Source organism: Apteryx mantelli, chromosome 2, assembly GCF_036417845.1.
Source record: "Apteryx mantelli isolate bAptMan1 chromosome 2, bAptMan1.hap1, whole genome shotgun sequence".
NCBI classification, from domain to species: Eukaryota; Metazoa; Chordata; class Aves; order Apterygiformes; family Apterygidae; genus Apteryx; species Apteryx mantelli.
Window position 1 is genome coordinate 150,504,062 of NC_089979.1, and position 27,832 is coordinate 150,531,893.

Consider the following 27,832-nt stretch of genomic DNA (forward strand, 5'->3'; position numbering starts at 1 on the left):
AAGCAATTACTGATTTTGTGTGCTTCACAAAACATATGGCAACATTTTTCCTTGCATTTCACATTTCAAGTTTGCAAGGAGACAACAAGAACATAATTCATTTTTATGTGAATTGGTATTGGGTGCAGAGACCTTACACAATTACATAGTGAGAACTTTCATACATCTTCAAATGTCACATCTGATGCTTTTCTTCACGGACAATTTTTATAATGGCTTCCCATAAGGAACAGCAATATAGTGGATCAAAGTATGAGACTGTTACAGTCACTCTGGAAAGAAGTCTACATGAAATCATGTCTTCCTTCATAACCTAGTTTCTATTATTCCTTCTCCCTCCTTCCAGTAATGGGAACTTATGCATAAAAGTAGTGGGTTTTGTGCTCATGATGTTCACTGCCTGTTTATCACTAATATGCATTTAATCTTCTACCAAGCGACAGTGGTAATATCAGGAGCAGACATTTGAAAAAGACAGAGAGATACCCAGCACTGGATAAAGCAAGGAATAATTTTGTTTTTAAGATGTACAAGAAAATAGAAGAAATAAAATATATCACACAGTATGTAGACAGAGTTCATATTTAGAAGAGTTTTTAGGGTATGAACTAGTCTTCACAGTTAAAACAGTAAAACAAACCAAGACTCTTAAGTACACCTAAAGCATTGTTTTGACTAGCAAAACTGAAAGGGCAGATACATGTTCTGACTTGGGGAGAATTATGGACACTCTTTTCAGTGCTACAAATCCAACATATTACACATAAACCAACTTGCTACATACTTTAGAATCAGCCTATATGTCAAAATGAAAATACTTAACCAACTGAATCTATCATATATCTATCTATCTTCACAGTTTTTTTGTGTGACGACACTAAGAGAAGCAGTGTTTATCATATGGGGGGGACACGCTGGTAATAAGCAGCGTCTTTATGTTCAGCCACTCAGAACCTGTGAGCTGCCTCTTTCCACGCAAAACGCCATTCATTTTAGGCAATAACTACAGTTTTTTTTCTGATGCTGAGTGCAGTTGCTGATTGCAACTTGTAAACATGACATTTTAAAACCATTCATTAGAATGAAATTCACATCACACAAGAGTCAACAAAACAATTTTATTTCCAGTGTTTAAGTGGGTATGCACACAGGCATGGTACAGGTTTGGATTCATTAGGTCTTCATGCAGAATTATATTCTCAATAAAAGAAACCAGTTCCATCCAGCATCTACTATCCACACGCCTATGTTACAACATTTATATCAAATCTGGTATCTGAAAAAAAGATACACATGTAATATGTACATTTAAGTTACTTATTTTACAGAAAGATTAAAAATTCAAGTCACATAAAACTCAAAATCTGTATTAAAATTGGAAATATAAAACTCCGAGACTTACTGGAATGCCTAAGGAATGGAAGCTCTGTAGCCACCTGTGTTAACATTTGTAAAATGTAATGAAACTCTTTAACAGTAAAATGCATTCATTTGTTTGTAATAAGTTTCTCTAATTTAACAATATGGCACCCTAACAAACCAAATGAATTTATTATGAGGCACTTGTTAGTGACTAAACCAAAAGAACAATTTTTCTGCATACTAATGCCAGGCCAACTCTCAATCATAAAACCATGTATACACTACACAGCATGTTGCATCAGATGCTTTGTTCAACATTTGTATGCAGCCATCAAATATACTTTTTCTTAAAATATATATATATATACTTTAACTTTAGTGTTCTTCTGGCTGTGGTAATGCACTGTGAAGACGTTCCACAGTGCACATTGATGAAACCAGCCCAAATGAAGGCTGCATAACAACAACAGTACAGGAAAAAAAAAATATATATATATGTACACACACACATACACACACAGTTACTGGGAAGTGTAACAGTAAGTTAATGAATTGCTGTAGTGGACATATCTCCCCATTTCAAAGATACTGGTAGAATCGAGATCTAACCACTTGGGTCCCAGACAGTTTATGAGGATGGGCATCAACTGCTGGGCTAAAGTTGTTTTTGTTCATATTCTGATAACTTTCGCCATTTACCTGGTCTGGTGGCTGAAATGGTCCCGACGGTGGTGTTCTGTTAATCAAAGTCAAGCTGCTGGAAGAACTGCCTTCATCTGCCTGCATCTCTGCAGAAAAAGGCAGATCTGCCTTTGAAACATCTGCTAAACTAGTGTTCTCAAGTCTGGGCTTTCCAGTTTCACCCGTATTAAGGTCAGTTGTGCTAGTGCGTAAACGTTCTTGTGCAAGCCAGTCTGAGATTGAGAAGTCATGGGCTGGACATTTTGGCTTCAACCGATTCACAGCTGAAAGCTCAGATTCCCTCTCTCTACTTTGACTTGGCTCTTGAGCTTTCCAAGCATTCAGGACACTTATTTCAGCGAAATCCCTCTGTCCTCCAAGCGTATGCCTTCGTCTGATATTTTTTCTCTTTGCAGTCTCTGCAGAGTTAGATTTTTGATTCCCAACTCCAAACATATCATCTGCAGCTGATTTGAGTCGCAGCTTTAACCTATCTGTAATTTTAAGTCTCCAGGTAGGTTCTTGTTTATCAGTCTCACTTCTGGCTGATGTAGCTAAACTGCTTGTTGATCTTCCTTTTTTCATTATGTCAAACATTTTGGTCACAGTAGGCAAGTCCTTCTCACTCTTCGCATCCCCTGAACCCTCACTGTCCGTTTTGTGCCGTGCAGACTTTCTCCTAGACAGTGTATCACATTCAATAAGTTTGTGTGAGCTAAAAAGTCTGCGGCTCTCTAACTTTGGTGTTGAACTTCCCTCAGTACAACTTACTTCACTTTCTTCAGAGTTCCTCCGACTTGTCTTTACCACTTCTGAAACTTTTGCCTTAGACAGCCTTTCAGCAGTAGCACTTGTGGCAAAGACAGGGAAATCACTTTCGCTGTCTGTCTCCACAGGACGTCCTTCGTTGATCAATTCACTTCTTTCATCATCAGCACCTTCTCCCTTGCTTTCTGTCACTAACTGCACCCCAGGGCTCAGCATACTGGCATCTAAGCCAGTCATATACATAGCAGATGAAGTAGTTGAATAATCTGAGGTGATGGAACTGACATCAGCTGCTAAAAACTTATTGTGTTTAATTTCAGGGCTGGCTACTTTTTCGCATGAATATCTGTGTTTGGAAGCCTGGGAGGAAGTGCTAAGCATAGTGCCAGAGTCAGACACTGTCTCCTCAACCTGGGAAGACGACTGTGAAATAGGCATTTTAGGGTTATTCTTCTGCATGGTTTGCCGACAGCTGAGATTAGGCGATTTTGTATGTTTTTCATGGTAAGGCAGTGAAGGTTCCTCTGACAGGATACTTTCTTTCTTTAACGACTTCTTCTCATCCTTTACAACATTCACATCTTTTTTACTGCTGTTCTCTTTTTCCTTCAGGACAAACATCCTCTGTTTTCTCCCTGTGTCTCTCTCTTTTTCATATTCCCCTTTAGTTATGACCTCTTTTGTTATATCACCACGAGATTGCTCTGCAAGCTCCTTCTTGAAAAACACATTATCCAACTCATCTTCTGAGCTGCTTGGTTGCGGTTTCTCTTTTGTTTTTTTCCGCTTGCGACTAGCTGCTGCAAAAATGGAGGACACAAGCAGTTCCTTGCTATACTGATCCTTTCCAGAACCCCAAGAACCCTGTTTCAAAAAAAAAAAAGGGGGGGGGGAGGGGTCTTGATTAGAAATTGCAAAGAAACACTCATTAGTCTGGGACTTTTTAAATACATATCCGGAGAAGAATGATGCCTTTATTCAGGAAATATTTCCATGTTCTTTCTGTAGTCTACATTAAATTGTCTTACTAGTCAATCTGCATCCTTTTCACCTGAGTCCCTTCAACCTGACAAAGATTTTTTTTTTTTTTTGCAAGCAGATATTTGGGTTTAGACTGAGTAATAAGGCAGACTGCTTTAAGGCAAGACCACCTTTTCAAAATTGGTTTGTAATGGAAACTGCTGGACAGACGAGGTCCTGAGAGTGCAGCTTTGGTCCCTCCTCTTACCTGTGTGAAAAGGCTAACTTCTGCAGCAATTTTTTTGCTGTTTTTCATCTTTCAGGTTGTCCAAGTTTGAAAGCCATACCCATTCAATACTATCAATACAATCAAAGCTATACAAAACCCCAATTTAGCCATAAGTACAAAAAATACACAGAAATAAACAGATTCCTTCTAAAGCAGAAAAGTCTGCTCTTAGAATAACATAGAAGCAAAAATTGGAAAAGCCCAATTATTCCATTTTGTAAATTTCATTAAAAATTATTCTCACTACACTGACAACACTATCACCTGGCCAGCTCAAAGCTATGAGCTTTCCTGCTTTCTACCCCTTTGCTATTTTTCAAAAATGGGAGGATTGGAGCAGAGACCACCCTGTCATTGACCATTGACCAGTGCACTTTGCACACTATAGACATTCAAGAAAAGAAAACAGCAATGCTATGAACAGAAAAGGGCAGGTGCTTACAGAAGGGGACCTTTAACACAGCAGGACTGAAATTTGCATTTGCTTCTAGGGATCAACAGCAGCAGCTTAGGTTTCAGCTAACTGCATCTAAGTCAGTGTTCAGATGTCCAGCCTCTTTCTCTGACCTGAGGAAAGGAAGACCCATACCAGCAGCGAAGGGGCTATGCTCAAAAAGCCTCTGAAATTCCAATCATTTGTTACTGTGCAGCACTTCAGAGAGGGTGAGGAAAAGTGAGGAAGGACTGCCATCAACTGGGACATGATTACTAAAAGGATCATCTACTGATTAGATATCCTGTCAGAGAATAAGCTTAAAGACAAAGGGAAAATTAATTCACCCTAATCATCATCTATTTGGCTCTTGTCCAACAAAGTGCTTCCATGCTCCATAAATAAAGAATTGCAGCCCCACATGACATTGAACTCTGTTGCTGGGATGCCTACTACTGCAGCATAAATGCAGTAGCAGGCATGCAGTGTACTGAACGAAAAGAGCAAACTTAGGTTTTGGGGTTTTTCTTGAACAACTTTTTCTTGGTGATGAGGCTAAGTGCGTATTTCCTTCTGATTCAATAGCTCCTCACAAATTAATTAAAAAGGTCCTGGAAATGGTCAAAATTGCCAGTATATGACTTCATGAGCCAGGGTTAAACAGCAAGAAAATAATACAATGGCTATATTGAGCATGACAGGTCCAGCAGCAAAGTTGTTCTAATTTGTATACATGACTATGGACAGGGAAGAGTTGGGGAGGATTTCTAGCAAAGTAACAGTAGGAAAAGTGTTCATGGATATCCATAACATCCTGCTACATGACAGACAAATGCTCCATGCTCTTGATGCAGAGCTGGTAGAGACCAGGAGAAATTGGACAGAAGAAACACTTAAGCCTTGTTGAGAGCTCTGATGCCATTATGGAAACAAGCATCTGCGCAGCCTGGTATGATCTCCTGCACAATAACTGCCTATGGGCAGTGTGCAAAAAACCCCTTCTGAATGGTAGATGACTCCTCCCGAATTCTAGTGCTAGCTGACAAATGCCAATCCTAAACTGATGAACAACAAACCACTTGTGTTCAGGGACGACAAGTCACCACTCAAACGGCCCTCTTGATTTAGTTACTGTCCCCATAAAAGATGTGCAAACTCAGGATATTTCATGGGAATGGGAACAGGTACAATCATATCCTTCTCACTAGAGAGAATATGCAGCAGTGCAGCCAGCTGATATTTTTTCATGGGAAGGGGAACAGGTATGATCATATCCTTCTCGCCAGAAAGGATATCCAGCAATGCAGCCAGCTGGAACTCCACTTGAAGCCTACCTGGCTGCAAGTGATCCAGGCTGAGCAGGAACCGAGGCTGCTGCCAGAGGAAACCTGCATGCATCTGCATTGCCGCTTGCAGGCTTGTGACCACAGTCTGACTGATGCTGTTGCTCTGCACTGCTTGCAAAAGGTGCTTAGTGAGGGGCAAGCTGCAAATAACACAGCATTCTGACAGAGGCAACATGACACGGTATCCCAAAAGGGCTTTTTCAAGGCAGTGGCTGAGCCACCAGCAAATATCCTCAACAAAGCCACTGGGTCAGCATCTTGCAATGAACCAGGAGGATGAGCTCAGGATAGCACTTCATACAAACTGGGATACAGCATAAAGCTGTATCATGTGCTTGTACCTGAACAAGATCAACTGCATGCTGCCAGACCACCTGGCACTATAGGCATCCATCCAATATTAGTGACTGTTCAACCACAGCCAAAGAGACTGAAAGATTTGTCCGTGGGTCAGGTGAGAAATCTGGTGGTAAATCAAGGACCGAACTATTGCCCAAGTTCCAGTCTTATTCCCTGTCTAGTAGACTATTCTCCCAACCACAGTAATACTTTCTAATGAGATGTAGCATGGCAGTCTTTAATCACTCTCCTTGGTTTTCTATAAGAGGAGGAGCTATCACCTTCTGAAGAAGAAAAGGCTAAATTCTACATATACTTTATCCAATGAAATAAGAAGACAAAAAATACCGTCTAGGAGTAAGTAGTATGCCAACAATAAAGAGGAATATACTATATACATTTACCTCTGCTACATGAGATTCAAAAAGGAGATAAAGAGTTCAAAATTAAAAGAGTTTGGAACATAGCTGTTTCTATGTCTGTAGCTGACTGCCCTGGAAGATGCAACAAACTACAAACTAGTGATACTTTTTCAGTGTAGGACTTCAAAATCAAGTGATGAGAAAACAGTATTTCCTCTTATTTAAAAAATTCTACGTAGCTCTATATTACACCCGCATATAAGCAATTAGTTTAATAAAGCAAGTAAATATCTAACAGATTTCAGAAGTTTATTACTATATAATTTCACAAAATAATTTACCTTAGATTTTGCTGAATCACTAGTAGCTGAATCTGTGGAAAAATTAAAAAAAAATTCTGCTTAGTTCTGTGCAAATTTATTTATTTATTTATTATTTTTTTGCTACAGACAATGCTGGACTTATGGAAAAAGACAAGCACAGAACAAAATGTGAAGCAAATAAAAACCAGAACAGAGTGGATAGTCAGAGCTCACAAAGATGCAAGCTGCACCACAGAAAGCCACCGCCATGAAAGGATGCTGTGAATTGTAGGCAGAACCAGCTCAATGATAGGAATGGCAAAGGAGCCCTGTTCTTCTAAATAAAAAAACAGAAATACTAATGTTTATTCAATGTTTTAAGAATACAGCCCCTGCAAAACCGCAGCTGAGAGACCTTTTCAGGATCGTACTGCGTACTCTCCTGAGATTCAGGATACACAAAGCAAAATTGAATGCCTTAGTATTGTTGGCTGCCCTAAATACAAATCACAGTTCTTGTAGTCAATATTCTTTTTGTGAAACTTGAATCGTTTGAAGGAATTAAGTTGTATTTGGTGTGTTAAACCCCAATTTTACATCTCTCTTCACCTCTGACTATGTATAGTTAAAATTTTATTTTTAAAATAGCTAGATTTCAGCAGCTACCAGTTTTGTACTTTTCCATAACAAGCGCTATTATGAAATGAAAAATGGACACCATAGTTTCACTGTCTCGCAAAACCCAAGATTATACAGTTACAAAGGGGGTAGGAAGGGGCTAGCACAGTGACTAGAAAATATGAACTTGGATGTTTTCCAACTTTAGGGACTTTCTCCCTAGAAAGAGTGAGCTGAGCCCCCTGCCACACCCCTTTTTGACACATGGCTAATGCTTTATGACTAGAAAGACTGGTAGACCATACCATGCTATTTCTCCTCAGGGTCTGCTTCAGAGATAACAAGAAACAGCAGAAAAACTTTTAAAAAGTAGCATTGATCTGTTTAAAATACTCTTAAAAGAAAATTTACAGCACAGATCAACTTTTTTTTTTTTTCCATTTACAAGAAACGGGGGTTTCTGCAGACAAGGCAGCTACAGTGTGGGCAACAGTCCTCCTTCTTCCTACAGTTCCAGTTGTCCATCAGTGACATCACAGAATCCACTAATGACATCACCGTGTGATAGACTCCTCCCACTTCGCCTGTTACAACATCAGTATAAAGTGACTGTTTCAGTAAGTGCTGAACAACCCTTTGAAAACTGAAACAAAAGCTAGAGACGAAGGGATAACATTTGTGGGATATAACATGCTGGGTTAGTGCAACATTATAGTGAAGGGAAGGGAGGAAAAAGTCACCAAAAAAGAGCCTGCAGTGCTTGTCCTTAGCCACAAAAGAGGATGGCATTCATAAACAGAAGGAAATCAGCTTTAGTATAGACATACTGCAATTAAAGTGTCTGCCACTTGTCAAGAAAACATAACTTTTTTTTTTTTTTTTTTTTTTTCATTCCTAACACTGGGAAGGAGCAATATTAGAACACCGGAGAAGATCAATCTTTCTGCCATCACAACAAACCACTTTACAGCAGCATATCTGCTTCACCTCACAATGATGATTGGATGGGTTACTGTGAATAAATAAAATAGTACGTGCGAAATTCACCTTTCAATGATTATATTCCTGTTAGACAACAAAGTTTTCCAATCTATATCATGCATGATTATTAACAATTCAAGTTTTTAAAGACTATTAATGATCTTTTTGAAAAGAGAAAAGCAATTTATTAGTAAAAGAAAATAGAAATTGAAAGTTACAGTGAGTTAACAGAGTAGGTTATTCTAGCCTATGGACTAACGCTGTCCAGGCAAGAGTTACCTGATACGTCTCCAGGAGATACTCCCGTCCTTCCAATGTTGGTGAGTAAATGATCTATGTTTGGCACTGGCTGAGATTCTACAGTGTTTTCCTCCTGAACTGCTGTCTATAGTTAATAAACAAAGATCTCTTCATCATCGTTTCATAAATAGCTCATTATGATTCAACAGCATTTAGAAAACTGCATTATTCACCTGAGGATACACTTTCCTTGTGAGTTCTAATTTTTCCATATTGCTTTATGTTTTTAAAACAAATGCATGGCCTTTTTTAAAATTCATTACTGCAAGGACTGGAGAGTTAAAAAGGCGCTTCTGAAGAGCAAATCATACAGTGATGTAATAAGAAATATAAAGACATTCTAGAAACAGCAGAAGCAGATTCTAAACTAAGATAATTAGAACACAAATATTTATGCCACAATACTTACAAGAGGTTCTTCAGCATCATCTTCTGTGAAAAACCAGTCATGCTACAATTTAAAATAAAAAAAGTGAAAACCCCACAGGAAACACAAAACACAAATGTGGAACAACCAAACACGGACATCAGTAAAAATGATATCCTTGAATTCGAAGGACAAATACCAGAGCCAGACCGGCTCAATAAGAGAAAGCTGGTCTGTCTGTGCATGATCTTATTTTTTTTTAAATAATGAAATGCATCCACTTACTTTTTGAATGAGTGTTTCTACAATTTTGTATTGATCTGGCATGTGCGTAACCATGTGTGTCATGTTATCATCAGACGTCCTCACGAGTGTTGGACCAAATACTATTGCCAGGTTTCTTGGCTCCATCTAAGAAATGAAAGTTTTCCACACCACACATTTACAGTAAGAAAGTACAATACATTAACATAATACCATTAACATTTGAGAACTATTTTAAATAAGGACAAAGAAAAAGTTTTTAAAAACACATTACCAATTAGGTAGGATGTTGCACTACATTACAACTCTTCTATACACAACTGAAATAAATGCATGCAACTTTTCCGCAGTTCAAAATTAAACGTTCATTGAACCATTTTAAGTAAAGAGCTCGGCAAGCACAGAAAAGTCTAGACTAAAGAACTCACACACACACTGCATAGTTTTGAGCGGGAGGTTGCTTTTTTTTTTTTTTCTTTGATGAAGGGACTATTTTTGTTTTATTTGGAAACACTGATGTTTTAAGACACTTCCAAAAAAAAGGCACTGGAAGTTTCCTGGGTTTTAATCTGAAAATGTTTACATGACACATGAAAAAAAATGAGCTACTAATCAAACACTATTTTGTCTACTGACAAAGAGCTCATTCAGCTCACATTTACTTTGGAGGAGGCGGCAGCAACCAACATTATAGACACTACAAATCTATTCACAGGATAGACTCAGAGTTATCCAGTCATGTCAACCACATTAATCATTCACTTTATTTACTTTTTAAACTACATCTCTGACAAAATTTCAAGAAGGAAGCAGCAAAACACTTTTATCTTCTATTTCTGCTTACTTATTTGACTTACAGTTTACTCTTCCTGTTGTGACATGGAATAGACTGGTAATAAACAGGAGATAAGGGCCTCGTTCTTATTAGAACAAAATTGCAAGCAGAACGCCCCCAGCCCTAATCCTTGCTTTGACTTGGACTGTGGTTTTGGGCAAGTCATACAATTAAAATACAACTTCACCCATCTGTCCTTATGTATTCTACACTATTACGGCTATTTAAACAATATTTATACAGTACACTGAATACATAAAATGATAAAGGCTTGCTTTAGATGTCGCACCTAAAAATGGCAGGTACTATCATTCCATTATAATGTTGACTATAATTACACTCAAAATGTGATCATTTGTAAAACTAAATAAATAAAAATTTAAAAAGTATTAACTAGAGGGTATTACTTGTACAACTGATGTAGGAACCTGCCATGTTTATTTGAACAAAGACATTTTCCCATCTTTTAAATGATTCAAGACTTAAAGTTGGCCATAGGTTCATCTATTAAGTTTTAAATAGCATCAATCTCATCAACTTCCTCCTGTATCATTGCATATTCATAGCCACACCAATACTATGTAGCTTTGAGTTCACTTACCCCACTCTGAAAAAAGGAATATTATTATTTGCATTCACTGTAGATTATAGCATGCAAGGAAGCAGTTAATGCAGAATAACTCAGACCCTGTCCCCACCCTATGGAAATGACAAAAGTCTATCCCTAGTGGTGTTAATCAAAAGATCACTACCCTCTACACCATAATTATCTTTAAGCCATCAGCATTTATCTGGTCATTAAACATTCAAGTAATTACAGCAAGTCCTATTCTTAAAAAAATCACTGAAGTGTCCAGGAACCCAGGCCCCACGCAAAGCTGATGTGACTTAGCCTTTGTAAACAAGATTTAGACATTTGCCTAAGTTTTACCCAAACCTTTTACTCCGAAAGATTCTAAAACCCAGTAAAACCCAGCAAAAGTAAGAACTGATATTGTATTTTACAGAGCTCTGCACAATAAAGAACTAATTAAATTTTTACAAGGGTATTACCAGACACCTACTTCTTTTCATCTTCAAAGCCAACTATTAATAGACAACATGCACAGCATTCCTCTAGGCCTTACACAGAAAATCTGCAGTATATTAATCAAAAGCGTTTGCTTAAACTATTCAAAATCCCTGCCCAGCCACACTCATATTGGTTTCTGGTTGGATTACATGAAATTTACAGACTTAGGACAGATTCAGGATATAAGCAGTTATTCCCACAAGAAGCAGCACTAGTTTAAATAAACTCCAACTTTATTCATACTCAACTAGTACATATTTTGAAGGAGTCCTTAGTCTAAACCAAAGATCTTCTCAATATAGCAAAGGCCTTAATTTTATTTACAATAATAAAATATGGGCTTATTCACTAGAAATAATCCTGCATAAAAAAAAAGTGCTTAATGAATGAAGCAAAACACAATACATTATATTTTTGTTTCTGATACCTTGTTCTTTTCTGAATTCTCTGCTACTGTCTTCAGGTGTGCAGAAAGAAACTTGAGAGTTTCATAATGATGTTCAGGTAAATCATGAATCTGAAACAAACAATAACTATTCAGAATATTAAACATTTAATGTTAATTTTGTGGTGCACCTACAAAATACCTGATGTCAGCTTACCAGTCTCTTCAGTGTTTTGAGACGTTCAACAGGATCTTCCTTTCTGTTAGCATCTATGAAATCTGCGTATTTGTCTGTAAAAAAAACCCAAAAACCCAAAAAACCCAGAAGTTAATTTAAACATATACATACGACCTTTAAAAGTCATAAATGAACCCATTATACCTGTATGCAATATAGTAAGATGGCAGCAGAAAAAACAGCTTTCATATCATATTGTAATAGTTAAAAAAAAATTTTTTTGCTGTAAATTTTTTAATCTTAGTGAAAAAAATCATTCTATTCCAACTCCAAAAACTGATATTATCAACCACTTACTGAATGAAATAGTCATACCTAGCTATCCAATAGTAAATATGAAAAATAATGCTACAGAAGAAACATGCTTTAAGAAATTGTACTCCCACAAGTCAAATTCTGCCTTTGCTCACTTGTCTATTGATACTTCTAGGAGAGTTTTAAAGAAGTAATTTATATCTGATTACATCCTATAATCAAAGTTACCACCCATAACCTTCCCCCCCCCCCTTTTTTTTTTTAATTCCTCCAGAAACAATAACAGGTACATGACAAAAGGAAAAAATTGAGAACTGTTTTTTTAGCTTGTCAGAGTGAATGGAAAATTAAACTGTCTATACTAAAGTATTTTAGTCCAAAACCTCAACAGTATTTGTAATTCCTTCACAATTAGAGAAATTCACAGGTCTCATTCTTAAGTTCTATAATCATCACGACTCCCTGTTCTGTAAGAAAGAGAACATTTATTACACAGTTCCAATGATTTCACTGGACATTCTGTTGAATCATCTTAAAGATACAAGATAACTGTTCAACAACAATTCCTAAATGTAAAATCATAATGGAAACAACTTACCATTGGTAAAAAGGGGTTCTGGGAGCTTTCTGAAGAAGGATTTCAGCAAACTGCTTATTACATTCAAGTCTCGCCATTTCTATACATTTAGAAGAAAGGGACAGACATGCTTTATATTTCTATAATCATAACATAACCAGAAGTTTTTGGGAGTTCAAAATGGAAATGCTGTGATCAAAGACTTACATCATCATGAACATCAATGTCAGTCATTCCTTTGTTGAGCTCTTCTTGCATACTTGAGATGGCAGCATTATTTCCAGGAACTCTGTAAATACCTGTGTACTCAAGACCTCTCTCTTCAACCAGTTTGCAGCATATATCAACAATCAGTGGAATATACTGAAAAAAAAAAAAAGTTATACATATATGTATTTTTTTAAATGTAATTCATGCAAAAAGCATTTAAAAATCATAATTGAAAGAAAAATTGTCCTTTCGTACTTTATTGGTATGAGCTGGGGGACAGTCATCAAGTCTAACACCAAACGTTCCCACAGCAGATGGCTTCTTTTCAAACGTCTTCCTCATGATGCTTGGAATGCCTTTTCTCCATGTCCCCTTGTCTTTTGGTGGGCTTGTCTCATCTTTTTGTTAGTATAAAGCAAACAAGGAAATAAAAAAGAAATGTAAGAGCATTTAAGTCACAAAAACTATTGTGAATAGAGGTAATAAATTTAAGAAGATAAAATAACCTATTTCATTTTTACCTCTTTTATTCACCCAGCTTCCCACAATAACCCACTAAACGCTTATCTACTGTCTTAAACATACCTTTCTTCCTCTTATGTAATTCAAAAATATGTTTGGACATACCCAAACCACAGAGTTAGAGAAGTATGTAGGTAGATGGTATTGCAGAATTTCATTGTTCGAAGACTAAAGGTATATACATTAAAAAAAAAAAAAAAAAAAAAAAAAAAAAAAAAAAAAAGAATGCAAGCCAGCAACATTTCAGAAAGCAAGATTAAGCCTCCACTGAATTACACAGTGCCACACAGAACAGCCATGCTAGCTATGAAATAATACAACCACACCAAAACATTACATTATGGAGACCTACTTAGTCTTGCGATAATTAACAGATTTCAGTCACTCCTAAATCATTCCAAACACAACTCAAACATTTAAAAACACTGTTTATCCAAAATCAGATAAAAGTTCAGTTGCTCTATTTACCTCTACTATATAATTCATATAACAAATGACAGTTCCCATTCATTATAAATCTCCTAATACAGTACTGTCTTCTTGTTCAAAATATTTCTGGAAATATTCTTTCAGTACTTTTGAAATTCACTTAACATCTCCTTTAAATCACCATTGCAATTTAGTTGCATAATCTGTAGCACAGCAGGAGTAAAGGAATGTTTGTTGGTAACATAAAGCAGAATTCACATGCAGCTTAAATTCAAGACTGAATTGTTCAAAAGTGGTTGTTCAGACAGTTGTCTGAATTTGTATATAATACCTTTATAAGCTGTCTGATCATGTGCACCAAAAATTTAAACATTCTTTGAAAAAAATTAGCTTGTGACTTTATCTGATGGAGTTCAGTTACTGATTAAAGTTTGCAGTTCCAGCTCATCAGACTTTAAGGCTCATGTATTTTAGAACTCAGCAGGCACTAATTGTGTGCTGGAAAAAAAATACATTTTCACTTCTGCCTTTTAAACACAAAGAGCAAAAAACCCTTCTTTTCAAGTTATAAAAGACTTCATTGGAAAACTTTGTTTTGTTAACAGGATATTTAAAAGAATTTACCTTTTTTTTTCCACGTCAGCTGGAGACAATAGTATAAAGTATGTATACAAATATTTCAAAACTTGTCAAAACCTTGGTCATGAGAAGCTTAACACCAGTAGTTTGCTACTGTTAACACTACATGAAGATGAAGCTGTACGAAAAAAGCCAAAACCTTCCTGAGAGAGGACTGGAATAAAAAACTTCAATGATCTGAGAAGACCTGAAGTATATCAAAAGTAACATCTAAATGAAGGAGTTACAAAAACTGAGTGATTACAGCTGCAGCTTAAAGAAATTTTTTAATACTTTTTTGTACCAGTATATTCATGAGTTTGAAGAACCCAGATAAGGCACCTCAGTGGCCTTATATGGGGCTATAAGGAACTCAAGAAATACGCACAGCACACAAACCTTTAGTGAGAAGCTTTCTTTCAGATTCTTCCTTGGGAGAATGCGGACTCTGGGTCCTCTGCTCTGTTTTAGCTCCAAGCAGAGTCTGTCTGATACTTAGACTCTGACGAGGGGTTTTGGGAGATGGCTCTGTTTTGCTGCTTGAAGAACTGAAATGAGATATTACTTCAGTAAAAAGAAGCCAAGTAACAAGTGTACAAAAACTGCTGGCAGCAAATAATTTACCTACCTCATCATTGTACTGTATTCTTTAATCCTTCGACTAATTAGATCTCTACTAGTGACACCAGTATCCTGTAAAATGAATTGAGATCTACTTCATAATCTTTGTTTTGAAAATACAACAATTAACTCTTCCTATTGACAGACAACATATCAAAAATTAACATTTTAGTACAGCTAAAATCTAACGGGTAGACCCTGGGAACTACAAGGACATAATATTTAAAAACTAAAAGGAAAACTATTCTTGTGAGTAGTTACAAATTAAATGATACTATTTAGATTCTTTTCAAAGCAATGAAGATCTGATTAAATCTTGTTACACTGAAAGTAAGTTTAAATAGAAAACATGCAAGTCAACACACCAATACTACTCTGAAAAACCTGATTCTATGTTCACACAGTATTTATATAACTAATTAGCACTATACATACAGCTGAAACAGCCTTAAGTTCAACCATGCTTTTAACCACCCGTCTAAAAATATTTATCAATCCACTTTGCTTTGACTAATTATTTCAAATTTGAGCAGTTGTGCATAACCACAGACATGAAAGTATTCTTCCGTTGCTCATCATTGAAACGTGAATGCATCGAAGACAGTGAGACTTAACCGTATAGGTAGTGACGTTATGCACAATAGTACATTTCCTTCCTGTAATTAGCATTCACATTTAATTCATATAAATGGACATTCACCACAATCAAAATAATCCTTCCGAGTTTTACTTTTTAGCAACTGAGAATCACACTGTGCCACTGTGTACTTGACTTTGCAACCAGAGTCTGAAGACAGAACAAAATGTTTCTAATGCAATTATCTTTTTAAAAAAGGTTAGGTAATTTTAACAGATCAGTTTAGTGCCAAGCGTAGTTGTAGACTAGTCAGCAACAACATTAATTCATTTATTTTAAAAGTGTGCTATCTGATTATCAAGATGTCAAGCTTTTCTTTAACTCAAAGTATTTATTCAGCTGCTTTGCCTTTCACCTCATTTTCCTGTATATTTCACCTCATATTCCTGTAGATATTTTGATCTATTAATTAAAAATTTCTTTTGATGAAGTATTAATTAAAAGAAAATACAATCAGATTTTAAAAGACAGTAACAATGCCTTCTGTATTATATATTACATGATTACCTCATCATTTAAGTTGCTGTTGTCTTGTATTGCTTTAATCCATGCTAACATATTATCTCTGTCCTCAGCTTGAAACAGATACTCGCAGTCTGATGTGGTGAGTCTGAATACATTTTTCCTCTTGGTTTCACAGTATGAGATGTCTATCAAACAAGCATTGATGCTGATAGGTTGTTCTTCTTCAGATGGGGTCATTTGTTCCTTTTTATCCTTGTACAAATAAAGCGAATGACCTCGAAGAACAACATACAGTTGCTTCCATGGCCGTATGCTCCCACCAACTCGCTGAAAAATTACAAACCAATTTATGAGATTAGTTATTTTTTACAATTGTTTCTCAGTTAAAATACATCTCCAAAACTTTTAGAACAGAAATACTAACCACCTTTCTTTACCATCCTTAAGAATAACCATCGGAAAGACTATACAAAAGTGGGAATCGTTAATAGTTCTCTGTTAAAGGAGCAAGTTGCTCAACAGCCTGCCCACCCTGAACACACAGTAAGTGTGTGTGGACACAGGACAGTAGCAAGAAACAGAGAATGCAAATAACTACAGAATTTCACAGAGGCATTAGAATAAATATAGTTTAAAAAAAAAAAAAAAAGTGGGCTCTTGTCCAGGCCTTTTGAACTTGATTTGAGTCGGACGTACACCCATAAAACAATGCAATTCTGGACCCTATATTTTCCTAAAGTCTTAGTCTGGGAATATGCAGAAGGTTAACCTGAACTCAACAACTCTGCAACACTCATTAATATCAGAGCTTTTCTCATTATTAGCAAAGGGGAAAAAAGACTCTGGTTATCAAGGGATTGATTCTTTCTACTTAATTAGTCCTTAGAAATGAGTTTACTGAAGAGATGCTTTGAAATGTAAAATTAAAGCAGTTCAGAAAACAGTCTCTAGAAAGAAGCTGAGGAAGTTGCCCAGGTCAATCTTCTAACAAGTAGGTCTAAAACTTTGTCAGTCTTATTGAAGCTTGTACCCCCAATATTTTAATTAAAAAAAATAAAAGAAAGAAAGAAAAAGGAAAATTTCTTTCCTATGCTTTCAAGTATCTTATTCTTAATTTTCCACCAGTTTAATATTTATCCTGGTGGACATTAAGAAACAGGTACCTTTCCTTTGTCTGTGACAAGCTGACGAAAATGGAGCCACCCTTCCTTGGAGGCATCACCAAACACCTCTGAAGAAGAATCTTTTCGGGAACCAGAGTCCTCTGATGATTTTTGACTGTCTGGGACCTTTAAAAAAAAGGCACAGAAGGAACCCCACAGTGTATCTCTAAATACATTTCTCTATAATCTCTACATTCAAGATGCTTAATTTTTCATTTTAAAAACTGACACCTCATTCAGGGAAAATCTCCTCACAGAACCTCCTTGGAAAATATGATTTCTAAAGTTTCCATAAAGTAAAATGTATAACTGTGACTTTACACATCCCAACAATATTTTAGGACATTGCAGGAATCTTAGACTCTCATTACTAAGTTCTTGTCTTACAAAAGCTTGCCATAAATATGCTTTGTTTACAGAGGCTGAAGAAAATGAAAAATCAAGGACCATGTGGTGAACCTCAAAAACATCAGACCATGATTACTTATGTGATACATATGGCACTAACTTTGTGTGTGTTTGTGTGTTGGTGGGGGGGAGAACAACCCAAACCAGAACTAAATTAAATATCAAAATTAATTACAAATAATCTGATGGGTGGCAATAAACTCCACGTCTGTGTTTAACACAGCACTTATAATTCATACAACTTCTTACAGTAACATTCATAATTCTTAAAAGTTGTTACATATATTTACCTACCTTGATCCCCTTTAAACTAGATACATGCTTAATGGATCTGTTGGGAGAAAAAATAGATGTTAAAATAACCTTTTACATACTTCCAAAAATATCTGCAAATTAATGGATACTTTTTCTGAACTTACGATTTTCCCTCTTCTCTATAGTCATCCAATCCTTCATCGTACGACTTCGACCTCTCAGTTTTTGTGGCAGGCTGGCTATCCAGGATACTAGGCCTGATGGATTCTACAAACAGATCAAGATTATCAAATATATATTAACCTGAATAACATTACTGCAATTTATTTTAAGCTATAAAAGATTACAATTTTCACATCTGTTCTCCAGAAAAGGTAATTTTTTTTTTTAGAAAAGGAAAAACATTGCATGGAAAAAAATGAAATCAATGCTTACCATGATCGTGTGAAAGCTGTCGCCGAAGTAAAGGGATTGGAGATGCAGGACTAGGAGGAACAGTTGTTATAGCGGGTGCTTGAGAGGCAGATGCAGAAATAACAGCAGAAGCAGGAATGTGTGCAATATCATGGTCAATACTAGGGCTAGTTGGCTCATCTACAAAGGTAAAATGCAACATATTAGCATGTTAAATGTTTTAATTAAATGCTCAAATTAAATAGCTGTCTGGACTTCTCATTATTGGGATATCAGATTAATTATCTTAAACATCTAGTCTTTCAAACAAACATCAAGGGTCCAATTAATTCACACTGTTAAATACACTTTTTTTTTAAACAAGAACCTGTTTCATTTTGTAAGGATGTTAATTGTACATTAGGGATAAAGGCAAAGGTCATACCTGATTACAGATTTTGCAGTACATGAATGAAACTAGAATTACTTACTAAATTCTTGCAGTATGATTTTCAAGTAGATGGTGTGTTTGTACATGTGCATATATGTAAAGAACACTTGTTATATCAGTAAGTCTAAACTCAAGAGACAGATAAGTACTATTTCCTACAATAAAATAGGCACATTCAGACTTCCAGAAACTATTCAGTTTAAAAGTGTTCAAATAATAAAGCCAAGTTACCAAAAAAAAGAAAAAGAAAAAGAAAAGAAAAGAAAAGAAAAGCATTTGAAACAGGTATCTAAGCATCCATCCTGCCAAATCCCCACATATTCAAATAAAGAAGCAAGTATTCATATTTTTAAAAGATAGCACTACTACATACCAATTATCTCTTCCACTAATTGTTCATACAACCGATTGCATGCCATACATGTCCAGTACCTCACAGTTTCAATAGTCACAAGGGTCATCATGAAAAATTCCAAAAAGCTTTAAGTACTTCTAGTTTTTAACATGCTTTTTACAAGATGGAAGAAGCTGAAAGATTTATGATCGACAATTTTGAGAAAAGAGCTTCTGACATCTTCTCGAACACACTAGTAGTATTAGAAAAATAATTCTACTTCGTACTACGGTAGAAGAGGGGGTGGAGAGAATCAAGTCACGAGCATGGGCCGAACTGTACTGCTTTAATGAATACGTATGTATTCTAGGTGCTAAGAATTGTAATATGCAGAGCTTCTGAAAAGCCTATTGAAATCAGTGAACATTCACAAACAGAGGTTTATTCTTTGCTTTGTATGAACACAACTGCATGTGCTGCATTGTGCTTTTCAAACAGTCACTAACAGTTCTGTTAAAGGCAGAGCTTGTACCATCAAAATTTGGTAATGTAAATTTAAAACAAGAGGACAGAATTGATTAAAGCACAGAAAGGTTTAGCAGACAAAGCAGAGGGCTGTTACTGGAGTGGTTAACTTAATTAAAAAAGTATCAAAAAATAAGAAACTAGCTGCAAACTAAAAAACATCAATGAAGAGAAAGCAAAAGAATTCATAACAAAGCCTCAATACTACAGTTCATTTAAATAACTTCTAAGTTTTATTTGCACCCACAGAGATAGGTTAGAAGCATTTACAGATCTCGTCTATATTGCAGTCAGGGGATAGGAAAAATCTCAGTTATACTTCCATTTGCAAAACTACAATTGCTCACTGTCCTATTTTCTTCTTCGTTTGCTACAGCAAATCCTGAGAGAAGTACACTAATGTTGACTAATGAATATTTCCACTTACTGAACAATTTTAAGATGGTTTAATTAGTTTATAGTATGTAAACTGGAAGTTCTCAGCTTTAACTTATTTATGCTACAGACTTACCTCAGAATGTCAGAGTCCACTCCAAAAGGTTACAAAAATACTAGCACTTAAAATAAATCTGCTTGAGCTATGAACACAGAAGTGTTAGGCAATACTACATAATTTCCCACAGCATATGCTACTTAAATCCAAGTAGTAGGCTGAAGAAAAATAAATTCTTCATAAATTCTTGAAAGCAGCAATAATTACTCAACTTTTACTGCATTTCTTGTTAAATTATTAAGATGTACTTTCTCTAAGTCCTAGAAGTCCCACTTATGAGACTTTAAAACCTGCTGTATGAAACAACAAGGAAAAAAGTCAACAAAATTTTAAATACATACATACAAGTATTTACAACAATGGGAGTTCAGTTCATCCAACAATGCTGGTGTTGTCATTGGTTTTATAAACATGCTCATGGCAGACCTCTAGCAGTTTATTGGGGCAGAGGGAGATATTTTGGGATTACAGAGTCTGTAGTGCAAAAATCCTTCTGCAAGGGGATCTCTTGCTGTATTACATATTGCTGTTAACATAATATCTTGGTAATTATTTTATTTTATTCTATTCCTAAAAATATTGAGCATGTGCCACTTCACTTGGGAACCTAACCAGAGGTGAGCAAGGAGCAGTCACGCTAATCATCTGCTTCAAGTTGTCAGAAGCTGTCAAGTGATGCTGCTTGTTTCACAGCGGATCCAATCCCCAAATGAATCAAAAATAAAGTTGTTTTAGAAATATGCAAGCTTTAAAGAAATTGCAAATGACATTGGCACAGAAGGAAAATAATTCTGTTCAATCTGTTCAATCAATAAAGAGATGGAAGATCAGCTAATGGCAAGCCTTTACCTCATGTAAAACCATTACAGAACAGACTATGGCGTACACCATACGAATTACTGCTTAGTAATTCAATGCACTGGCAAACTCCACAGATGTTGTCCAATAGAAAAACTACATATATCCCCCGAATTTTGACTTTTCTCCTAAGTGCTTGGGATATGTCTCTCCCTTTTTAGTTTCCTTGATTAATCCGTGTATTTGGACTACCAAATTCCTTGCAGAGTATGCAAAAGGATGTATTCTGCCCACCAAGCAACAGAAGCGACAGTATATGAAATGCAGTGAAGCACACAGGACAAACTAGCCACACAAAATAATGCTCTTTCAGTTAGTAATCTCAAAGGTTATCGCTATCCCTCTACCTGCTTGTAACAACAACAACAAAAGTCACAACTTTCGGGACTACTTTGAGTTGCTTCCATTTGCGAAGAGGATACGAACACAATTTGTTCTGCTTTGTTGTCTGCAAAGCGATCCAAAAGACAGACCATGGGAAAATGAGGCAGCAAGAACTCCAGACAGTGAAAGAGCAGCTCTGGTGGAAGACATGATGCTGCTTTTCATGCACGTTTGAATACAAGCACACAATTACACGACTGGTATACTGTAAAAACTAGTGATTTTCAGAAAGAGCCTTTCAGCATAAAAACATTTTTAAAAGATAAGACACATTGAAAGCTTTTAATAAACAGGCATCACAACTCCAACTATAATCATAACTTGTGTTAACTGATTCACCAGCTAAAACCAAGAAAAATTCCAGCTACAGTTTAACAAGCGCCAAGCAAAGGTGAACAACCTCTTCCCTCAAAATCCTGGCTGTGCTCCTACTAATACAGCCGAGCATCACGTTAGCCTTCATCACCGCCAGGGTGAACTCATGTTAGTCTCCTGCCCACACGGATTTCCGGGTCCTTTTCAGCAGAGCTGCTATCCAGCCAGTCAGTCCTGAGCCCCTACTACTGCAGGGGACTAGCTTATTCCAGGGGCAAAACTTAGCATTTGTCCTTGCTGAATTTCAGGAGGTTCCTGTCAGACCATTCCTCTAGCTTAAGTCCCTCTGAACGGCAGCCCTGCACTCCAGTGTAGGGACTGCATCCCCTGGTCTGGTGTTGCCTGCAAACCTGATGACAGCGTATTCCATCTCCCCTCTAGGTCACCAACAGATATTAAACAAGATGGACCCTGAGGAAGCCCACTGGTAACCAGGCTCCAGGTAGCATACTGCATGCACCATTAGCCACTACCCTTTATATCTGCTCACCCAGTTTTTCCACCTCTCCAGCAGTTCACCTGTCTAGACTGTAACAACAAGGATGCTATGACAGACTACGTCAAAAGTCTTGCTGAAGTCAAGGTAGGTGACACCTACCATTCTCTCCTCAACCACAGATCTGGTCATCTCATTATAAAAGGAAATCAGGCTGGTCAAGTGCAATTTACCCTTGGTAAATCCACTCTGACTCTTCCCAATTACCTTCTCCTTCGTAATCCCAGAAATAAGTTCCAAGAAGACTTGCTCCATGGTTTTCCTGAGGACTGAAATGAAGCTGATTGGCCTGCATTCCCTGGATCGTCCTCCTTGTCCTTTTCAAAGATGGGTGCCCAACTTGCCTTTCTCCAGTTATCAGGGACCTCCCCCAATTTTCATGACCTTTCAAAGATGACAGAGAGTGTCCTTGCAATGATATCTGCCAGCTCTCTCAGCACCTTCAGATGTATCTCATTGAGTCTGAGGGACTTGCATGGGTTGAGCTTCCCAGGAGATCTCTGACCCAATCCCCATTCACTACTGGAATTCCTCTCCTCCTTGAACGCTGTCTGTAAGTACAAAGACCTGGGAGACCTTGTTGGTGAAGACTGAAGCAAAGGCGGCATTGGGCACTTCAGCCTTATCGGCATGCACCATCACTAAATCACCCATGCCATTCAGCAGCAGGTGCAGGTTTTCCGTGTTTATTCTTTCACCATTACCAAAGCTGCAGAGGCACTTCTTGCTGTCCTTGCCAGTTTCAACTCAGTTTGAGCTTTGGCTTTCCTAACATCATCCCTGCAGGCCTGGGCAATGTTTCTATTTTCTTCCTTTGCAGCCTGTCCTCGCTTCCTGCTTCTGTACGTCCTTTCTGCACATGAGCTCTGTTATGAGTTCCCTGTTTAGCCAAGTTGTTGTGATTGCATAACTTTTTAGGGAAATGGTTTAGTTAACTGCATCATACTATATAATCACTGAGAATGAATTTGCAGACTAGCTTTAGTCCAGGGAAGTTAGTCTTCTTGGGCTCCCTTTATTGTCAACAGAGAGAGAGGTGATTTCCCCCACTAGCCCCTTGGGGATTTAAACGCTTCATCTTTCTCCACTGCTAATAGAAAGTGGCTAGAAAACCCACCCTCCCAAGGCTGAAGTCAGCTTTCAGGTCTATCTCCCTAGGACTTGGCAGCCTCGCAAGCAGTATCTCAACACCTCAGATTGCAAGAAGGAACTGTATTATTTGGTGAGTGTATTGTAGATCACATTACCATTCAAATCAGTAATTAACAATTCAATTTAAACAGACAGTGTGAACATATGGCTACAAAGCCTAATTCAGCAAGTCCATAATTTAACTGAGGACTATTTATTATCTAAATTAAAGATTTAAATCATAAAAAACTAATATCTGAACAGAAATGCACATTTAAAATAGTTTTAAATTGCTTTTGATATGAAGGACTAACTTTGAAATAGCACGCACTTACATATGCAAAAAATCACTCCACATACAAGCTTCCCAAACTACATACATTGAAGAGGTTAACTGTACTTTATTTGCTGCCTTTCTGAAAACCATACTGAATTCTTGGATTGGGTATGTGTTTAAAGATGCATGTATGGTACTTCATGCAATTTTGGTTACTCATCAATCTTGTGGAATTACAACACTGAATTACTCGCTCTTTGTAAATAGAACAGCCTTCTATAGAAGGCTAAAGGGAAGTTCTGGCTCCAAAGCACAAAGGGCTAAAATAGTCATTAAAAACATTATTTTCACTCAAGGGAGGCACAGATCTGAAGGTCTGCAGGTACTGGGATGGAAGCTACCTATTATTCTTTACAAAAACCTCCAAAAACAGAAAACAAAAAATCTTCTATCCACTGGCTCTCTATTCCTTCAGTAATTCTCTCATAAGCACAGTTCACTTTTGCAGTGCAATTTAAGAATGAATCTGAATCTTACATTGCAGTTTCATTTGATTACAGCAGAAGAGAAAGCAAAACATTACCACACTTTCATTATAGAGATCAAAAATCTTTTCTTTACTGAAGGAGTGACAGGATATTCCAGTAATGCCAGCAGACCCTGCATTAAGCCTCACATTAGATGCGCTCCCTCACCTCCAGCACTTTACAGGCTGTGTCCTTGGCCTACCCAAAAACTTTACACTAGATGATACCACAACAGGCTTTGCACCGTCACAGTGCACAATGCTACCTTGTCCCAAAGTCTTATTCTTAAATACAGTTCGTGAAGGCTTTACAGCCTTGTTCCACATCTAGCACCTCCTGCTCCCTCTCAGTTCAGGCTTCCTCCAGCTCCCTGCGCAGAGGGTTTTCCTTATGGCACAGCCATAGGGAACAGATCTCCTGTCCTTCAACCACCACACTGACGCCAAGACAAGAGGGGTCAGCAAAGGCCGCTGAGGCACAGACACAGGTGCAGCAAGGGAGAGCAGAGCGGGGGGGCAGAGGGCACAAGAAAGAGAGAGAAGAGGCACCACTAAGAAGAGTGAAGGAAGAAAGGGCAGAGGACAGACAGCATCCTGGAGGTAGGAAAAGGACCTTCACACACACACAGGCATGTGCAAAGAAGTCATGAAAGGTCTATCCCAGAGGCTCCTCACTTCCAAAAATCTTCAAAAGAAGCTGAATTTAAGGTAAACACAGTGCTACCTATATAGATTTACTTATTCAGGAAGCTTCACTTTTCTTAATACTCCATCAGGAAGATGAACAAATTAAAAAAATGTGTCTATACAATGTCATCTGTGCAGTGAGAAGGCTAGAAATAACCAGTAAACCAAAACTGAATTGTTCCATCAAAAAATAAACAATATGGAATTAACTTTGCTATCTCACAAAATAGCACAAAGGACTAAATACTTATCCCATAAAAGTGTCTTTTTATTACACATCCTGAAGTACAAGCTGATGCAGGTCTTCCAATAGTAAAACACCTCCGGAATATAAGAGACATGATTTGGAAAGAAGATACACTAATGCCTGCATTCATGATTACTCGCTACCTTTTATAATCTCATTTTTCAAAAAACAGCTGCTAATAAAGTCTAAAAAAAAAAAAAAAGTAGTTCCAGCACTGAATGTCTTAGCAAAGAACCTCTCCATGTATCTACTTTACATAATTACCCCCACGTAGCCAAAAAATATAATGGGAACATGTCTCCATGCTGATCACACTCATTTACGCAAGCCACAGAAATACAGGACTGGAAAAAACTTCCTGAGTCATCAAATTCAGCCCCCTGCTATTGCACTCATGTAAATAGTAAGTTCATTATACTGACCAAGTTTCACACAAGTAAAAAAAGTCTTCCCAAGGTTACTCCTAACGTAAGGTTATTCTTCAAATCTTGTCTATGACAGTCTGTTGCTTATTTCAATGTTAAAAAAACAAGTGTGTAAATATCTTTCTATATATTCATGTTAGATACAGGTACAAGATAATTCTAGAGGTCCATGTTCACAATATAACACCTGCCACACAAAAAATATAGTACAATTCTCAACATACTTTTTTTGGCCAAGAACTCTGCTAGCAGTCCTTTACTACCTGTAATTATTATTTTAAGTTATCATGATATACTAAGGATGATCCATACTTTGAAAACTTTATCCATTACCAAACAAAAGAAATCTGATGCCCCTATTCAATTAAATCTCTTCTAGATGTTATGAATTATTGACTTCAAACTCTGAGTTTTAATTAAAAATGCATTTTTGAGTTACAGAAGCATATAAATGGTGTTCAAACCACTAATTTGTAATTTTGTGTTTTGGCTGCTATACTTCAGAATACCACAATGATTTAAAAACTGTTCTTTGGATAAGAAACACTGAAATTTTCAGCCTAGAGCAATAGCAATTTGGCAGGCCACACTGTAAAACCCTGAAAAAACAGAAGATTGATGCTTATCTTAGAAACACTGATGACATGTTACAAGCTGTGCCTATGATGTTGCTAAAATAATGGAAGCAATAGTCCTTCAAAAAGGAACAGCTGTCAGCTCTGATTTTTACTGCAGCTACATTTATATTTTCATAGTTTGGAATAGCTAGCCAGTAACTTGTCGAAAAAAACTAGATTATCACGATGGTTGAAGATTTTCTTACTCAGCCTGACGATTAAAAATCTTTGCTAAAATTAAAATTTCCTCAGAACATGCCATATCGACATCTTTGTTCAGCCACCACTTGCCCTTACAGTATCCATACATTTTGGGTTGACATGCAATGGTCTTTGCTGCAGAAATTTGAGGTTTTGAATTCCTCTCTGCTTAATGCTTATCTGTTCTCACAATGAAAATAAATAGAATGAGAACATTCTTTCAACCATTTTTGTATCACATGTGAGGAAAATATTCCTAGTTTTTTCCCTAACCTTTCCCCATTCCTACCATCATAACCCTTTTCATAATGCATTGGGAGAGTGTATACCAATTTATTCTGTAGTTTCCAGACTATAACTGCAGTGTGTGTGTGTGCGTGTGTGTGTGCGTGTGTGTGGGCACATGTGTGCACACTTACATCACCTCGGGGACGAGGGGAAAGGTGTTGTATACAATTCATTTAAAAGGCAGAAAACGTGTTATTCTTTCAGAAGAAAAAGTACTTTGAGTTATGTGCATGGCTTACTATTTAAAAGTAGGTATTGAGAAAGTTAAACTTTAGGTATCTCTACTTTCAACATCGCAACAGGCGCATACCATCACATGTACAATAAAAATGGCTGAAAAGTTTAACTGGTGCTGAAAAGTCAGCACCAGTTTTAGAAAGTCAAATGTTTCATCTCCAAATACCCCTGGTTTGTTTACTTAAAAAAAGTATTTGGCAACAACAACAACAACAACAAATTAAAAGGAGCCTGAGCAAAATCCATTGGAAACCAACTGAATCAATCTTACCTGTAACTCAGCAACTATCCAAATACTTTTGTTTACGATAGAAGTTTGTAAAAAAAAAAAAAAAGGATTTTATTTGAACACAGTGGAAAAAATAATCTGTTCTTTGCTTTTGAAAAGTAACTTGAAGCCAAACTCTTAAAGCAAGGTGAAAAGCAGAGCTTGTCTATATGTTAATGTCTGGCACATAAATCACCACAGTTGTTTGCCTGCTCTAAGGGTAGATGGGACAGAGATATTAAAACCATAAGTGGCGTGGAAAGGGTAAATCAAAAATTAGTGGCACACTGGTCACTCTTACAGCACTTGCATCAGAAATTAAGCAAGTAGGAGACAGGTTCAAAACAACAACAGCAGTAACAAAGAGAAAAAGCTCTATAGGTAACATGCAGATAAAACCAAGACTCTTACGGAGCACACACAAACCACATTTGGCTCAGGTAACGTAAGGTGCAAACAGTTGGAGAATGGAAAGTACCTGCATGAAATATTACAAATACTTGTCCTTCTTACACCTTTCCTTAGGTATCCGATTTCGGTCAGGGTCAGGGAGAGGG

The 27,832-nt window shown here is 37.0% G+C and overlaps 1 protein-coding gene across 1 annotated transcript in view; it reads right to left on the reverse strand.

Moving 5' to 3' along the window:
• Nucleotides 1-1,104: 1,104 nt before the first annotated feature.
• The window catches only part of ARHGAP21 (Rho GTPase activating protein 21), a 32,508-nt gene continuing 5,780 nt past the window's right edge, over nt 1,105-27,832 (reverse strand). The window contains exons 2-18 of the mRNA XM_013949228.2: nt 18,498-18,656; nt 18,227-18,329; nt 18,102-18,138; nt 17,400-17,525; nt 16,279-16,563; nt 15,142-15,206; nt 14,913-15,061; nt 13,200-13,342; nt 12,942-13,097; nt 12,756-12,834; nt 11,882-11,955; nt 11,707-11,796; nt 9,394-9,519; nt 9,151-9,192; nt 8,721-8,826; nt 6,882-6,913; nt 1,105-3,675 (exon numbers count right to left, since the gene is read on the reverse strand). Coding sequence (XP_013804682.2) covers nt 1,942-3,675; nt 6,882-6,913; nt 8,721-8,826; nt 9,151-9,192; nt 9,394-9,519; nt 11,707-11,796; nt 11,882-11,955; nt 12,756-12,834; nt 12,942-13,097; nt 13,200-13,342; nt 14,913-15,061; nt 15,142-15,206; nt 16,279-16,563; nt 17,400-17,525; nt 18,102-18,138; nt 18,227-18,329; nt 18,498-18,656 — 3,506 coding nt within the window. The 3' untranslated portion in view covers nt 1,105-1,941. The remainder of the gene's footprint in view (nt 3,676-6,881; nt 6,914-8,720; nt 8,827-9,150; nt 9,193-9,393; nt 9,520-11,706; nt 11,797-11,881; nt 11,956-12,755; nt 12,835-12,941; nt 13,098-13,199; nt 13,343-14,912; nt 15,062-15,141; nt 15,207-16,278; nt 16,564-17,399; nt 17,526-18,101; nt 18,139-18,226; nt 18,330-18,497; nt 18,657-27,832) is intronic.